The sequence below is a fragment of the Bemisia tabaci genome, chromosome 6, assembly GCF_918797505.1.
Source record: "Bemisia tabaci chromosome 6, PGI_BMITA_v3".
Classification (NCBI taxonomy): domain Eukaryota; kingdom Metazoa; phylum Arthropoda; class Insecta; order Hemiptera; family Aleyrodidae; genus Bemisia; species Bemisia tabaci.
In genome coordinates, this window is record NC_092798.1 from 37041535 (window position 1) to 37060000 (window position 18466).

At 37.5% G+C, this 18466-nt stretch overlaps 1 protein-coding gene across 1 annotated transcript in view; it reads left to right on the forward strand.

Annotated features, from left to right (window-relative positions):
• LOC109036926 (very long chain fatty acid elongase 7-like) overlaps nucleotides 1-18466 on the forward strand; it is a 47798-nt gene that overhangs the window by 7407 nt on the left and 21925 nt on the right. The window contains exons 6-7 of the mRNA XM_072301446.1: nucleotides 663-768; nucleotides 1251-1387. Coding sequence (XP_072157547.1) covers nucleotides 663-768; nucleotides 1251-1387 — 243 coding nt within the window. The remainder of the gene's footprint in view (nucleotides 1-662; nucleotides 769-1250; nucleotides 1388-18466) is intronic.

Consider the following 18466-nt stretch of genomic DNA (forward strand, 5'->3'; position numbering starts at 1 on the left):
TAACTTCACGACTTACACAAAGACACAAAGCGCTTAGTCATCCCATATTTCAAGGTGTTAAAACTTTACAAGTTTTTTTGTTTTTGTTTTTTAAATGTAAAAATGTTAAAAAATGTAAAATCAGATTAATGTCTGTTGAGGTAAATTTAACTTGAAACCCAGACACAATTTGAAGAATAGGGAAACAAGTTGATCTTTGGATTTCAAGGAACAAGCAGAATCAGATTCCCAGGTCCTAGTTTTACAGCCAAGTTATAACGAATAGACAGAACCAGTAAATTAGGACTATTCAGACTGCTTATTCCAACTGCCGTGATAATTTCTTCACTGCATGAGAAGCGATACTTCATCGATGGTGTTTTGACATTTGTAAACTTACTTAATTTTTTCGAAAGAAAAATAACCTTACAATCTTTTTCATGCTTTATTTAGAAATTATTTTAAAATAACTCTGATTCAATTTACGAATTCAAAACGGTTGGTTTTCTACCCAAGGAAAAAAAATAAAAAAATTGCAACGTCGTAGAATTCATTTCCTGTTTTGCCCTAATGTCATGCATTGATATCTTTTGCAATTGCGTTTCAAGGTATGTATCCAGCAGGAAATTTATTTAACAAATGCAACTTAAGCACAAACTCTGATTCTCATTAATTTGTTGCAGGTGTTTTTTGTCCTTCGAAAAAAACAGTCGCAAGTTTCGTTTCTTCATGTTTACCACCATGCAAATATGGCTTTGGTCGTGTGGGCTTACATAAAGTATTCGAGAGGTAAGATAGGGCAGATTTATGACTAACACTTGACACACATTCACTAGAGAGGCTGCAGAAACGTTACTTCATTATGTTCCCGGATATGTATCGATGTTCAACTGCATAAGGATAGAGCGCTGCAAAGAGAGAAGGCTAGATAAGGTGCAGGTGCTTTAATGTAGCGTTCAGTTTTTTTTTTTTTGTTTTTTGTTTTTTGTTTTTGTTTTTTGTTTTTGTTTTTTTTTGCAAAGAAAAGAATAAATAAAGAAACCGTAAAATCTAACTAAGTAGACAATTGCAGTTTTAAAGCAAACTCTCGAGTTCAAAGGTGTGTTTTTTTATCTTAAAGTTATATACAACATTCAGAGTTATTTTGAAAATTCTCTTGCTCTAGTTGTAAGTATGCACAAGTTTTCCGCAGAAGTGCAACCATGAGGCATCAATATGACCATTTTAAAAGGCTTTCATTCCTAAGTTTCCATTTTTTACTGCCCTTGTAGGCTCATACGGACCTCTGGTTACGATATTAAATACATTTATTCATGCTGTTATGTATGGTTACTATCTACTCGCTGCACTTGGACCTCAAGTTCAGAAAAATCTATGGTGGAAACAGCATTTGACGAGAATTCAGTTGGTACGTATATAGATAATTTGTATACTCAATACAGGAACGGGTACTTAAGAATAACATCGGCAATGCGATCATGCAACTATTCGAACTCAGCGGCTGTCCGGAATGCATATTCAAAAGTATGAAGGCGCACCAAATGGACACACATTTTTCAATTATGCATGAACTACTGTTCTGTTCGATTTGTTTGATCATGCGAGCAGGTCATAGGCGTGGCATGCTTTGCGATACATCGATTGATCTGTCATTTCAACCTATGGAAAAGGACCGATGAACAGGGTGTTCGCAACGAACATCTGGACGGATTTATGCTAAAAGGAACTGCAGACGTGTGGGAGAGATGGGGTGTGCTCGTTTTGAGCTGCATAAGAAACAATGTAAAAGTGGGCGTGATTCCTTTTGGTAAAATGGAAAAGTGGAATTTTACACCAAATCAAAGGAACCAAGTGCCAAAATATGCTAACTCATGAGCTCAAGAGAAGTGGGAGTTTTGAAACACTGCAATCAAGTTTTTTCAAGTTTCACCATCTATGCACATAAATGTACAAAATTATGAAATAATTAGAGTTTTTTTGGCATCTTCCTATAAATTGTGACTAGAAATACGAAACTTTTGGACCCGAGTTTAGTAGGACACCATTTTAGGGTCGACTGGTCAAAGGATACTGAGAGCAAGCCAAGTTGTTTTTATAAAAACTTCTAACGTATACCTCCGGATGCTTAGGTGAAATGTATATACAGTCTACGTTAAAAAATATACTGTCTTTAAAATTCTAATGTTTTAATATCATTTCAGGCTCAATTCATTATTGTCATGTCGTACCTACTGGGACTGCTTATCTTCAACTGTGAACTCTCCAAAGCTGAGGCAACTTTTATGTTCCTCGATTGTTCGTCATTCTTTTTCCTGTTCCTCAATTTTTACCGCAAAGCTTACCTTAAATCTGCCAAAAATATTGCAACGCCGTCCCCACCTGTACATGTTCAGCCACTTGACGAAAATAAAATGAAATGATCCTTTAGTAAAAATGCTTTGTTTTTACCACATTTTATACATAAATTGTCCACAATTCTTTCACACGTGCATACTGATGGTGAAAAACCCAGAACATTCAGCTCAATAGCTCAATTGCGGTGTTTCAAAATTTGTTCTTCTCTTTTATTTTCGAAAAATCCCTAAATATTTGTGTTTAAAAGTTTTATAGCATACTAGTATTTTTAGTCAGCCTACCTTCAAAAATTAAACAACAAATGGAAATCCGTCGCAGCTAGCGCAAATTGAAATACGATCAGGCCTTATAGTTTTTACCATCGATACACATTAGAACACAATGCATTTCAATAAGTTCTTCCTCACAGAAAATTGATACCATGTTCCCTCCTGTATGAAAAAATTCTTTCTCGTGCGCATTATCGGACGTCGAAAATTGACATTTGAACACTTCTTATTATGAGAATGGAGGTTTTGGGCACATCCTATTGTCAATTATTATGACCTCTAATGTCTTCATTTTGCATACGATGACTTTTTTACAAGTTTATACTTTAATAGTGATCATGGCGACTTTTGAGTCTTCTATTTCGAAATTTCGTCATTTTTTTAAGTATCATGAACTGCTAGAGCCCTCGCTCTAGAAATCAGGAGAATGCGGGCGAAATGAGCGAGCCAAATGTCTCATTACTATTTAGGAGGCTTGACAAGGATTTTATTTGATACGCTCAACTGCACCTCAGAACGACGGTCCAGTCTTTTTAACTGGCTTCAGTAAAAGTGTCTTTTGAAGTTCAAGACTTGAACTCATCGCAGGTCAGTCCTTTCCGTGACATTAGTTACACCTAGAACTGATCTTAGGCCGTTGCGCTTTCTACGACTACTTTCTTTTCGATGAGGAGTGCACACACTGAGTAAGATGCCCGCAGTATCTGAAAAGTTAGGAAAAACCAATTGATTTGAAAGGTGTATAAATCGACTTGACTCTCTATAGTCAGTTGCTGTTTTTAATAGAATAAAGCCCTTGTTTACTGCTATCCTCTAATTGTTATTCTGATGAACTAAGAAAATCTCGTACATCAAATTTCATGCCTCGAGAAGTGATCTAAAACTGGAAAGTAGAAGTTCCAAACAGTATTGTCATCAACCAATGCCTCATTGGTATTTCGTGTAGGAATTTGTCTAAATTTTGATCTTGATTTTAGGAAAATATTTGTCATTATGAGATCTGGTGGGCCCGTGATCTTGGCTTGAAAATGTATGCAAAAAAATGAATTATCTAAGTTTTACATGATCTATCAGTAATTATGTACTACTAACCTGCACCATCAGATGGATGCCGACGACAATGAACCTCTTGAAAAGTGTGAGACGAGCTGGCTTTTGGGCCCTCAAGTGCATGATTCGAATCAGTTGTTTGCTCCTCTGAGGGAAATCGTACCACTTTACGGAATACAGCTTAGAACTTACTTTTTGACTCTGATAAATAAAAATGAGAGTGCGCAAATAATTATATAGAACAATGATGCAACCTAACGTTTTATCTCGTGTTATTCGCAATTACTAAATAAGTACGCAAAAAAGAGTTTCCACATCGGACTCAAAACCATATACCAATTCTAACCAATTGAGTTTGAGAATACTTGATTATTGAAATGTGGTATTTATGCGGAGATAGAGGCCGTATCTATTATTTAAGGCAGTTTTCAGGGAAGCGATTTTTCTCAAATTAGGTCGAAAATTTTTCTTTTAAATTATTCACGAAAAGTACTTTCTAGTATCCCAAAGATAAATTTTCGAGTGACCATTACAATTAGTTCATTTTTGTGCCGATGAAAGGGATTTATAATTGTATTTTGAGCCCCGATTGTATTAGCTTAAATTTTGAATACATTTCCCCCAAAAAACTATTTTCTTGCACCCTACCTACTTCCATATCGTCGTTAACTTACTTTCACACTCCCAAATGCTTATTTCTCCAAACAGTTTGTAGTGTACTCCATGCAATGGTATCAGTAACTCGATCTTGAATTTTTCCGGCACATTAGTCCATTCTTCTGTTTTCTCGAATGCCAGTAAAACCGTTGAGGGAGAGACTTCCACTATACGGCTTTGTTGTGAAGTACCTGTCACTGATGTGTCTTAATAAGAGTTTCTGGCTTTTTAAACTGTGCATGATAAACCACCAGAACGATACGACTTTTCATAATATCAGTGCTCAAATTATGTCAAATAGTCGTTCAAAGGAGTAGGTAAAAATAATGAATATTTTTTTCAAGAATCATGCACTTGAATTTTGCACAAACATGAAAGTATACGTTTGAACCCTTTATACTCTATACTTATATATTAGTCGGAAGCACTCACATTTTGAATGAACATCTCTCCAAAGTAGCAGAACATGAAGACGTCTAACATGGCAAAAATTATTTGAGATACAATGAAAGGAATCAGCTTTGGGTTGCTTATCTATGAGCACAAAAAGAATACCATTAGTACTTAATTACTGAACAACAAAAGATGAAGCAATTCATTAAACGTGATCCAGATTTCAATGCAAGAATTTTAGGTATCAAATATTTTGGTTTTAAATAAGACCTTTTTGTCGGGTTACATTTATTTCATAGACTCGGACTCATCTTGAGATGAATGTTTGCATCGATCCTTGAATGTAACTTTTTCCTGAATTTCCTGGTAAGCTCATGAATATTTTTCTTCCAATTTTTCAAATAATTTTGCTCGCAATTCCACCAAAAAATTCTGAAAATTTTAAGAGAAAATATTCAAAACTTTCCTAAAAATGAACATTTTATCGAAGGAAATTTGGCTACTCTCGAATGTTCATATGACAATCTTCCTTGCAGCGTAAGAGAGCAAGACAAAGGAACGTAGTTCACCCAAGTGCAAACTTTTCTTTGACAGGGACCTTTTATTAATTTATTTTATGAGTTAAGTTTACATAATGGTGACCATATACTTACAATGACTAATTTAATATAGTGTCTCTAAAAATACATACCATGGAGGAGGTGAGTATCACTGTCGATGCTATATAAATTGAGCAGAAAGTACCCCGAACCAGCAGCATTGCTCGGCAGAAAACTGAATACTCATGACAAAATCTAGAAGTAGGATATATGGGAATCTTACAAAACGTGTACAGGGAATAAGGGCTGTCCGCCAATCTCGCGAAGTCTCGCAGAAAAGCAAATAAACTGCATCTTAAAGAATATATCAATGATGAAACTACCGTATACGAACCTCGATTGTGTTGTTGGATTAATTAATTTTTAAAAAGCAATACTTCTTGACATTTTTGTGCAAAATTTTACAGAAAAATAATGATCAGATGCTCTTTATAAACTTAGTTGTGACAAGAGGTTTGCAACTACGTGAAAAAGAGACATGTAGATATGTAGTCATCACTATATTTTTCATATTCACCAGGTCCACAAAGATCTGCACTGCTTCCAAAAAGATTCCTAAATATGTAGATTATTACAATATCATAGTATATTTAGTTAAAATTAAAAACCTGCAGAGAAGTTTTGTACAACTAAGTTCTGAGTTACTAAGTTTTGTACAAGATTCGAAGATAAACCGGTGAAAAGTTAGAAATGCCCAAGATCCTCATTGTAAAAGTGCAATTTGTGAGGAAACATTTGACAACATCGAAATGGATCACATTTTGCAATAAGGAACCACCATCTCTAGCTCTTCCACGAACACCTTTTTGCATAGAGAAACCAGGCATATATGTTATTTCTAAAATGAACCAGAAGTGGTTCCTCATTGCAAAATGTGGCCGAATGGAGTTACCGTTCTTTCGTGAGGAAAACGCAAATTTTTGATATTTCCTTCACGTGTACTTTAGACATCGAATTCCTAACCTGAGTATCAGCTGATGATGTTCGACCAAGTCCCTTATCTTCTTGTACACGACCTCGTGTCTCTCATCGCCGGTCGCCGAAGACACTGGCGCTGTGAGGAGATCCCCGCTGAGACTCGCGATTTGATGCAGGAGTATTTGAAACTGGCCCTGGACGTGGAAGCCCACCAGAGGAACGAATGTGATGAATATGTAGAGGAGAACGGTACAGGACAGAAAAAGGGAGATCCCGATGGCGTTCAATATTTCAGGCCACGGCGGTACCGTCTCATCGAACGGGAACCAATTTTTGATCACATTTTGGTTTTCCGGATACCTGCGGATAGGTAAACGACTGGTGAGAAATATTTGGTCAAATTGACCAATCGTCTACTTCTGGCCGAAGTATCATAAGCGGAAACGTTAGTAAGGGACGTATCAGCAACGTTAAAACTAGAGTCCCTTTATACTGAGAGTCAAGACAATGCGAATCCATTTCTGATTGGTCAACCGGATTTTAGGCCTTCACAGTGTCACAAACGGGAATAAAGATTACATTTTCACCAATTGCAAAGATTATAATCTGGAATGGACCGAGGAATTTCGGGTTCGACAAGGAACAAACGGAATGAAAGAAGGAACGGAAAAAGGAATTTAAGAATGAGCCGATCGAAGATTACGAAAAACGTTCAATTTCTGTAATCTTTATTCCCGTTTGTGACTCAATGAGGGGTGTTGTCTTGACTCTCAGTATAAAGGGACTCTAGTTTTCCGCCGCCATTTTATTTTTTGCATAGAAATTGTTCAACGAAGCTGTTCGAATATTTAACTGAATTTTCTTTGTGCTACGGATAAAATTCGGTGAAATTTTCCAACAGATTCAACCAACAATTTCTGTGTAAAAAAATAAAATGGCGGCGGAAATTTTAAAAGGTCGCACGGCGCTTGTGATACTTTTGCCGAAAGGTGACGCAATAATGTCACAATATTATCAATGGAGAATTTGCAGGTGTTTGGAATTTTGCGAATTTTATGCTTAATTAGGAGGAAGGACTGAGCGAGCTAAGCATGAAAATATCTATGGGTTCTAAAATGAACAATTATTAAAGGAGATATGACCTAATTACCTAATCTGATAACCCTAGTAAAAATTGGCAGTAGAATCTGTGTTCCAAAATACCATAGACCTACAGCCGGCTGTAAGATTTCCAATAGCTTTCATAGCCGGCAACACAATTTCTTATAGCCTTTTATAGCCGATAAGGATTAATCAACAGCCTGGCGATAAAGTCTATGCTAAACGTAACTAATTACGAATGCTAGGACTCAGTGAGTTTTTGAACTACCGCTCTCTTTTTGGACTGTAGTATCTTGATTTATTTTGTGAGGAAAGCTCCCTACTTTTGAAGGATGCCTGCCATTCATAATATGTTGGAGCGCCTTCAATTTCGATACTGTGCAATACCTCTGGTGTGAAATAGTTGCTTCAAGCGCCGTGGTACACTGCGGCGCGGCGCGGCGGGCGGGCAGCCAGCGTGGAACGCGCATTGGCGCCTACAAACCCAACAGGGATACTTCACGCATTGCGCAATGCGTGAAGTATCCCTGTTAGGTTTGTAGGCGCCAGTGCGCCGCCGCTCCGCTTTGTGTTCGGCTCTAATATTTAATCTCGTGGAGTCAGCGTTTTTCAACTCATGACTTTCAAATGTTTGCACACTCTGTATGGATTATTCTCATTTTAATTGATGAAAAGAAATATGTAGTAAAGGAAAATATAATGTGCATTTTGTAAATATTAAGGTGATTCTGTACAAACTTAGGGATTTACAAAGCACACGAATTTCTTCACAATTTCTTATAGCATTTTATAGGCGATGGCGAAAAAGCAACAGCCAGGTGATAAAGTGAATAGCCCGGCGATAGAAACTACAGCCTGGCTGTATACTTTTTTATCGCTTCGTGTAGCCCCGCCGTATGATTTTTTCCACCTTCTACAGCCAGATATATGATTTCCTATATCGCCTTCTTCAGCCGGCCATAAGAACTCCTATGGTATTTTGAAACGCAGCTCCTATCGCCAATTTTTACCAGTGAAAATACCTGTGTTTAAATGGAAATTGCCGCCTGATGACGTCACAAGGCAGTGGATTCTATATTTTTAAAAGCCATTTTCCTACAGTTTTCCGGTATGGAAAAGCACTCTAAGATGCAGCAATATGATTGTTACGAGCAAATTCTCTATTTTTTGAGGAAAATATCGACTCTGCGGTCAGGACTTGCGAGCTAATCTTAGAATTTCGTAGACAAAGCAATTAATAGACGAAGAAGGCAAAAGGAAAATTGAGCGTTCCTCCTGGTTATTGAAACATATGGTTGTTATAGACTAAGAGAAAAATGATAGACTTCGTAAATGGGGTTACTCGTGAGTTGCCTCTAGTTAGTCTTTTAATCACCTCTTTCCCCGATTGCAACAACCTATACTTCCACCAGTAGGATCACTCTGTATTCCCTTTGTCCTCTTTGTCTATAGCTTTATCTATCAATTCCACTAATCAACCTGCAGGATCTTAGACTTGGATCATTTATTTTTGGGTATGTACCAGTACTAGAGTTGCAGAACTAGACACGGATCTATCTAATCAGGGCTGGTACCCTCACAAAAGCTACAGCTTTAAGTCGTTTCTTCTGTGCTGATCAGATATTTTGCAGTAAGTTACTATATAAATATTCTGCCAGTCTTTTCGCGGATACCACATAATATTCTAACAAAGTTGTGTATAATCGTTTTTGTATTGAAGATCTTGATGAAAAATTACAATTATCATCGTGCGTGGCATCAAATATTGGATTTCATCAGAGTCTTCGTGTCTCTGTCCTGTGCCGTGCACCTTTACACGTCGACGGCTGAAATGGAGAATGCGTTCACCCGGTTGTAACGTCTTCACTCGTCACATTCTTCGCTCATGTTTCATTTTCCGGAAAGGAACTTGGACAAATCTTATTAAAAAAACGAATATTGTCTGCTTGTTTTATAATAACTACAACAGCTAAATTCGTTTCCTTGCGGAACAGGGCCGGATTTACCTACTTGCCGCCCATTGGCCGCCTGTATTTTGCCGGCCCCTTCTCATTCGTTTTGAAGAAACAATAAAAACCATCAAGTGAACGTGCCGAAGTGGGAGGGGTGCATACAAATTGTTTACTTGTGTTGGACACATTTTTTGCGAAAGCTCTGTCAACACTACTCGCAAAAGTTCACGGAACTTGCGCAAACGTTAAGCTCCGTAAACCTATCTCTCAATGGACAAGGCCTTCCATTTATAACAAATGAAGGATAAAATTATGAAAGAACAAACACAAATGTCGTTTAATAATTCTATCTTCCGCCGCCGCGCCGCGCCGCGCTGGCGGCACTGTAATTGGCGCAATGCGTGAAGTATTCCTACAGTCATGTAGGCGCTATGCATTTCACGCTGACCTCACTGTGTTTGACGCAATGTGTGAAGTATTCAAGCAGTCTTGTAGGCCTTATTATGTGTTACATGCCGACCGCCGCGCCAAGGGCTTCTTCTTTTTTACTCAAATTGCGTGTTTGGTTCCTCTCTTAACTCGACTGATTAAAGGTGCTGTCTCTTGTATCACCGAAAGACGACAAAATTAGAAATTACTGTACTCTCAGGAAATGAGAAATTGTGTCGCCTTCTCTCGTTTGTAATTTTTTTTTTTTTCGGAATCCGATTTTTGTTTAGACCTACATTTCAAGAAAATGCAAAATTTGCCGCCATATGGGCCGCGGTCCATGTGGCCACCCCCTAAATCCGGCCCAAATATAAATTTAAATTTTTTCCATTAATTTTAAAATGTTCATAGAAAAGAACGCTTTGGTATTTTTTTAAACAAATCTAAAATATCCGCAGATTTTAAATGCTGCAACGTAGATGCGCATTTTCCGACTTAAGCTGTCGGTATTCGTCATATCCGTTCCCCTGGTGGTATGCCGAGGAAACAAATGGTTAAGTACGACCACAATTCATTCACAAAGGTACTAGCTTACATCGTTTTTTCTCACTCTTCAAAACTTATGAAGTAACAAACATAATGTAAAATGCATTATAAGTAAAATGAAAATAGATTGAGAAATGACTCAATAATCAATCTAATTTTATTTTATTGCAATTTCTTTGGTCAGGTTTTGATCAGTTTTGTTGATGTTGTTGATTTGGATGACAGACATCGCAGGATTCCTTATCCTTATCCCTCAATGTCGTTCGTTTGGGTGCATACTTTTGTGACACCATGGCCAGCCCAGGCCAGCTGATCATCGAGATTTCTTAACTCTGGGTATAAAGGGACTCTTTACATGACAAAGTCTGAAATCTGATTTTTTATGTGTGTGATACTTGATGTTGACACTTTCCTTCACTCACCTTTTGCCTTCACGTTGGAAATACTCCACCGCCGATTGGCTCAGTCCGGAAGACTTGGGCACGACGAAGAGGTAAGCGAACAGCGCCAGAGCGACCAAACTTATCATAGCCAACGCCGCCACCAGGCAAAAAGTCTGTTCCTTCCTCCGAGAACTTCTGATAATCTTCTTCGTTTCCTCCGAGGACGTGTGATAGAAAGTTCCCTCGACATGCTGCTTCAATGTCAGTATCCCCTCCGAATCGACGTACAGACTGAGGTACATGAAGAAAGTGTAAGTCTGGTAGTACCACAAGTTAACGTTGCTCACTTTCCGCCAGAAGCTCAGCTCTGGACTGACTTTGTAGATGTAAATCAGTTTACCAAGCACGTTGAAAAATAGAATGACTAATATACCATTGGCGATCCATCTCTGAACACCCTTCGAACAGCATTTCATCGGCAGAATGCCGAACATTCTCATAATCGCACATTGGACATTCAAACTCCGTATTTTGTATTTACACTTCATGATCTCTGAAGTTCATGTAGACCACATTGAATCCATCGGTTCAACACACGTATTAAAAACTACGCTTTTGAAAAACCTACAATTTTATCGACCTGATGATGGACTAAAAATTCCGAAAGAATCATAGTCTGAACTTCACCAATTCAACAATTATTAGGACGAGAAAGAAGAGTAAGTCATCATTTTGATACTTGAATCAAAAGTTATAAAACCTTTCAACATATTTACATTTTGCATTCTATTAAGCACTGTTTAATTATTTTTAAAAACAATGTGAATGAGAGACGATTTTATGTTTTTTAAAAAGAAAAATACGGACACTTATTCAAAGCCAGTGAATTCCGACGCAACTGAGCTTCAGTGCTCCTGCGTGACCGTTGGAAATAAACGCCTTCAATATAATTATCGGGCGATGGGTATTTTGAACTGCAATTAATATTTGATCAGCGTAGCCGAGGGAAGCGGCTTCGCCTGAGCCGTTGATGTATCACCCTATGGTCAGAGGTGAGGCGTTAATGAACGATTTATCGATGTTTTCCAGTTTGAAGCTATGGTAAAGAATCGATTTTCAAGGTGTTTGTTGCGAACATCCTGTTTATCGATCCTTATCCATGGGTTTAAATGGAGTATCAATCGAATTATAGAAAAACACGCCGCGCCATCCTTTGGTCAAGGTTACTCGTTTCATGGATGTTTTAAAAATGGAATAATTGCCGAGGGTGACCATCACCCTGTATAATATATAAACGCAATCGGTAACAGGAAGGAGGACCTAACTTCAAAGGACACAATTAAAATTTAGTTCTTCGTACCACAGCATAGGGCTACCTCTTCCATACACTTTGGGGTAAAGATGTGAGACTTGAACTAAATGGAGGTTTGAACTTTCTGGATAATAAACGTAGTTTTGAGAAAAAGTAGTTTAAAATGTTGATCTACTATGATTAACTCAGTTTAAGCAATGTTTTTTTTAGAGCTTTGGGCCTTTATACATCAGGTACTTGTTCTTCATAATTCTATAATATAAATTGTTATTTTAATTTTTAATTTTATGAAAAGTTATACTTATTTTTAAATATTTATCATTTTACTAACAAAAACTTCAAGTATTTTACGTTTGTTAAATTTTAAAGGGTCCTACTGTCTTATGATTTGAATAAAAAAATACGCAAGATTTCTAAACACAGATGTAATTTTACGGTGAAAAAATGGGCAAAATCTCTCTCAACTCGTTTGTGGAGTGCCGAGGTAGTGTTTTTCATCAAAATCTCAAATCCTCAATTTTCGCCCCAACTTTTACAAAATCAATTGACTGAATATAATGTGTCTCTTTTTGCCTCCAATATCAGTTCTTTATTGCAAAATGCACTCCGAATGTGAGAAATCCGTGCATTTATAAGCAATGCCTTGAAAATCACGCGCAATTTGATGAGGAGCGATAACAACATGGGGACGCAAAAATGTGTGTGTCTGTTACTCTTTTTTCTTTAATATTCAAATAATTCGGTACGGATTATAATAAAAAACAAGTTGGTTTTTGCAATCGCTAGCGATAGCAATATTCGTCATGGGAACTTTTGCTTCTGGGATATGAAAATTTTAAGGTACAGTTCGTTTGTAGTATCTTCAGAATTGAAGGGGCTATGTAATTTTGTGTCGACATCTCTTTTTTAACATTTTTAATTTTTTTTCTTTGCATACAAGAAAGCTGTTATTTACCAATTATTTATTTTCGTTGGATTATGTATGGTTTTTGGAAGTTAACGCATTTAACTTTCAGTTTCGTTTTTTCGGCGTAAAGTATGATATTTTTACTCTACGCATATGCCCGAATACGCATCATAACGACGGTGAAACTACCAAACCACGTATCTCGTTTGCGGTGTTTAAAAATCTCCGCTCACATTTTATTTTTTTGAAGTAGACCAAATCAATATCATTCCTTGAAATTTTCACAGAATTTTCTCCGCACAAAGAGGAAAAATCACGGAAATTTTCAAGACTGGACGTTAAGTAGCTTTTTATTTAAAAAATAAAGTATGACAGGAAGTCTGCGACGTCGCAAACCGAGATACGTGGTTTGGTAGTTTCACCGTCGATAAGTGACCTATGTGCTTCCTAAGTTGCCATTTTTTTCATTCAAATAGATGTAACCGAAATGTTAGATGTGTACTACCTATACTACTTTCATGTCATTGCTTTATTTATTTATTTACTTTTTGCGTAGGTATAAATTGTTATTTTTTGCTGAATTTTGGAGAAAATATTGCTTTAAGAACGTGGAATGTAAATTAAATTTAATTGAAAAAAGAAAATACCATCATTAATTTGGGCGAACAGAGAAAATATACATCAATATTTGGGTCAACATCTCCCTGATTATATAAAGGATGAATATATTAGTATTTCTGTATCAAAAAACTTAGCTTTTGTCTTCAGAGATACGATGATTCTAGTCCCAGTCAATTTGTTTTATTGAAAAAACAAAAAAACAAAAAATAAATAAAAAAAAAACAACTGAAATGTTAGACATACTATTTTCATGTCTTTCTATTTGTATCAATAGGTACTTTTTGCTTAACTTACGAACGTTGAATGCAAATTAACTTTATTGAAAAAAGAAAATAACGTCATTAATTTGGGGGAACATGTGGCTGATTATATGAAGGAGGTATATTCCAGTATTTTTGTTTAACATATTAACTCACGAGAAAATGTTCGTACATTTATCATCTACTATTAATTATTTTTTGATGATTAGTCTAAAACATTCAATACAACCATTAAAAAGTAGTTCCCATCGTCGGGTATCGAACTCCCGATCGCCGGGTGCCCGCACCTAATCAAAAATACGAGGCGGTTTAGTCTACTAGGCTATAGCGGATCCACGTGAGTGAGAGTAAAAATAGCATTTAACAGACTCGGGCAATGGGCGGAACTTATCACAAGAGACCTTGACTGCTTTTGTGATATGAAGCGCATTGCTGTAGGAGCCATGGTTCGCACTGTTTTAATGCGTCTCGAGGTTCATCCCAGCATGCATTCCGATCGCGGCAGTTGAGCTAAGGCAATATTTGCGTATCCATGAATTAAATCAATCAATCGAGCTCTGATTTTGACTTCTTTATCCGTAACGAGTCCTCCAGAACAATTTTCCACCTTGTACGATGGTTATTATTTCTTCACTTCTATTTTTCAAATTTGAGGTGGGATAATGGCGGCTTCTCAAGAACACCGAGGTAGGCGATCTTTTGCACCAACGAACAGAAAACTGATGGCGAAAAATAACCAATCAGAACCTCCCAAAAAAAGAATTTGCCCAAAAACGGAACTTCGTGGTTCTGCGCAGATTTACCAGTCAGACACGACATCTCAAGGTGGAAAAAAACTCGCTGAAAGCGAATTTTAGAAATCAACACAACTTGACGTAGAGACATGATTGGCTAAAAAATACAACGGTTTTTGATACATCGGAAAATCAACCAAAAATCGGAGACTGGGCGAAACGCTCAAGGTCGCAGAGGTATAGGGAATCCCATAGCGATAGCAACGGAACGATTGTAATATCATGGGGAACTCCGTTCCCATGACAAAAACTCAAATTTGTGAAATTACGATTATTGAACGTTGAGTTAATAATGAACTTACATAATCTTGAACAAGAAACTGATGATTCCCACTTTGCAGCTCACATCGCTAGCGCATGTCCTAAGCCTTTAATGGACGGTAGGTTTTTTCGTGGACGATAAAATACGATCCAAAAATTTTAAAGTTTTGTAATGAGTCATCAGACATCAGCCGCTAAGACTCTTTTCCCATGTACAATTCTTTTTTTTTATTAAATATGCATGCTCTTTGCAAGACCTGATCCAATCAAAAATAATAATAGCCACAGCCACAGTAGTACCCAATCTTAAACTGGTGTCATGCTGGAGACAAAATTTTTTTCGATCAATATCGTGCAAATTGAGTAAGAAGCTTGTACTATCTGAAAAATAAAGAAACAGTATTTAGATTGGCATATACTATGACAAAAATATGGTCTTATTGTTATATTTGGAGGGTTCAATATTGGATGTATCTGCTAAGATTAGTGAAAACAACGGTAGACTTTCCACATTTTTTAATCTTTTTCAAGAAGAACGCTTCATCAAAGGAAGAAAAAGAAGAAAAACACTGTTATTATTAATTACTCATATCTGTCCGTACTCACAGGGCAACGACTTCATACTCTATTCTTTTTATACCAATATATCAAATGATATACAACAAAAAAGTTGCTTTGTTTGAAAGTAACTAAAGGGCTACGCCCCCTAATCATTTTGCAGTACAATCCCCCGAAGTGATTCGCCTCAGACTTTATGCGTTACGCGTTAATTTTATGTTTCGTGTCACAAAACATTCTAATTTCATTAATATAAGAAAAAGGTGCATAATTTGAAGTGAATAACCACGGCCTTGCTCAATAAAGCAGCTCCATAGACGTGTTTATGTCCTCCAATATTGTTTAACATCGGCGGTGTGTGTATGAAGTTTCGGGGATTATGGTCTCCTGACTGCATTTTCTCGTAAAAATAGGCTAACACAGTTATTTCAATCAAATTTTCAAACTTCAGCTCTGCCGTCTCCGAACAAAGCGAAGCCGTCGATCATAAAAAAGACCCTTCTCGTTACGCTTGAACCTCAAGTAACGCCAAGTTTTTCTTTTCTCCGCTTACCCATTCCATGACACTGTCGTGCAAAGAAAAAACTCCGTATGAACCTTCAGGAATTGCCAAATTTCTCTTAATGAATAACGAATACTCGGGAAGATTTGTAAATATTATTCTTCCAATTTTTCAGATAATTTTGTTTGCAATTGCACCTAAAGTTCCTGAAAATATCAAGGGAAAACATTCATGGCTCTCCTAAAAAATAAGAATTGTATCGAAAGAAATTTGGCAACTCTCGAATGTTCATACGGCGTTCTTCCTTAGGACGGCAGAAAAGTGGTAATTGCATGGATCTAACATGACTAACCTGAACCATCAAGTGGATATTAACGACGATGAATCTTTTGAACAGGGTGAGCCGAGCTGGTTTTTGAGCCCGTAAATGTACGATGCGCATTAACTGTTTGCTTCTCCTAGAAAAATTGTACCAATTCGTAGCATAAAGCTCGGAACTTACTTTTTGGCTCTGAAAAATAAAGTTCACCAGTTGTTTTTAAAAAGAAATCAGGGAATACTGTCGTATGCGTTCAGAGTTATTTACAGTTACATTTTTTTTTTTAGTTTTAGTTTTTTTTAAATTTTTACTTAGAATTTAGTAGAATTTTGAAATAGTTACAAAATTAGTTCGCTCTTAGAAAGCTTTGGCAGTTGCGTTGGTCTGTTTACGGCTGAATGTATATCGCACTTAAGAAGTACATATAAACTCGTACTTTCATACGGATACTAGGAGGCTATGCAACCCCTGACCGCTTTGCATTCTAATCCCGCAAAGTGCTTACGATTTCATATTATGCCAGAAGCCTGTGACCGCTACGCAGCCGCCAGCCACTGAAAAAAACTACAAGTAAAAAATCATAGAACAACCATGTTCGTGCTCTTTTAGAAATGAACGAATTCAAAAGCCGGGTGCACGCGACAGAAAGCGTATTTATCTCTGATTGCAAAGTTATGCACCCTTTTTTATGTCTTATTTTTGAACACTGTTGTCAAAAAGCTACAGTAAAGCTATAGTCTTTCTGAAGAGTTCTCGCGAATTTTCTGTATTGATCTCAAATGTAAGCATCGAAAATTTCGCTGCGATATTTTCGTTCATTCTATTTTCTTTTTATGTAACGAAAAAAAATTAAATATCATCCGAGTCTCTGAATCGTTACAATGAGGATACATATTATGCCTTTACATATGGTAAAAATCGGAGCAGAGAGTCAAGAATGTTGACACGTAATCCTAGTTTAACGATGGCTTCCTTCGCCCGCTCGCGCTAGGGGCCGAATTTTGTCGGTCCTTCCACCGTACTTAAATATGCGTAGGACGGATCTCGACTGCACTTAAGTCCGGCTTAGCGCTTCTGATTGGCCGGTGGTGCGGTTTTAACTCATCGATGGCTGTTGCACTCTGTGTAAAAAAGCCGACAAAATTCGGCCTCGGGGAAGGGAAAGCGGTGGAATCAGCTTTGCAGTGCGACGCGCCTTTCATCCGGTCAGCAGCAATATGCCTACACCCATGATCGAATGATTATCTCGTTACGCCTGCCGTGAATGAAATCAAATATGAACGCCTGTACGCGGAAAAAAGTGTTCTTATCTCCGATTGCAATGTTGCACATCTCTACTCATGTTTTAATTTTCATCATTGTTTGTAAAAAAAGCTACACACAGTTTCTTAAAAGTTTCCGAGAAATGTCCGGAATGATTCAAAATAAAATCACAAAAAATTTCTACGCGATATTTTTGTTCGTTCTGTTTTCGTTTTATTAAACCAAAATTAATTTTACGCGAATCAAGTCTCAGAATCGCTGCATCTTATAAGCATCGTCTGAGTTTCTGAAAGCAATCGACAAACATATTTACCCTTTAATTATGGTACGAACCGGGCAGGGACCGTCAAAAGAAATGACGCATGGTCCTAGTTTCGCGGCGATTTTAGCGTCGTGCAAGTCGGGGAAGAGAGCGCAGTCGAGAGTCGGATCATTTTCACAGTGTGATGCGCCTTTATTCCAGCTAGCGGCAATGTGCCTATATTCGCAGTCGAATAGTTATCGCGAATAACTCTCACATTCCGTTCGGTGCAATGCGAGAAGTATTCATACAGTGTTGTAGGCGCTACGCTGACCGCACGGTTTGGCGCAATGCATGAAGTATTCCTACAGTCTTGCAGGCGCTGATAGGAGTTTGACGCCGACCGCACCGTATTTGGCACGATTATTCGAACTCGCGTTAAGATAATTGCGGCATCGATCAATGGGGCTTAAAAGGCCCATGTTGTGCCCCAACGTTGCCTCGTTTCTCCCGATAAAATATTTTTTCTGAGAAAAGTTAGGAAAGTTCTCTATGTTCGCTTTTTTAGATTGAATGGACCATTAAACAAGATACGAATTTTAGTCTCTGATACATGATTCTTCACCAGAATTTCACGTAGAATTCAATTCGCGCAACGAAAACTGCTGAAATCAACGTCAAGTAAAGATACCAACGTTTTTCTTGTCCAATGGTTACCGGAACTTTGGACTGCCCGAACTTTGAAGAAGAAGAAAACCCAACGCAAGTCAAATTGCGCACTACAATGGCCTTAGCAG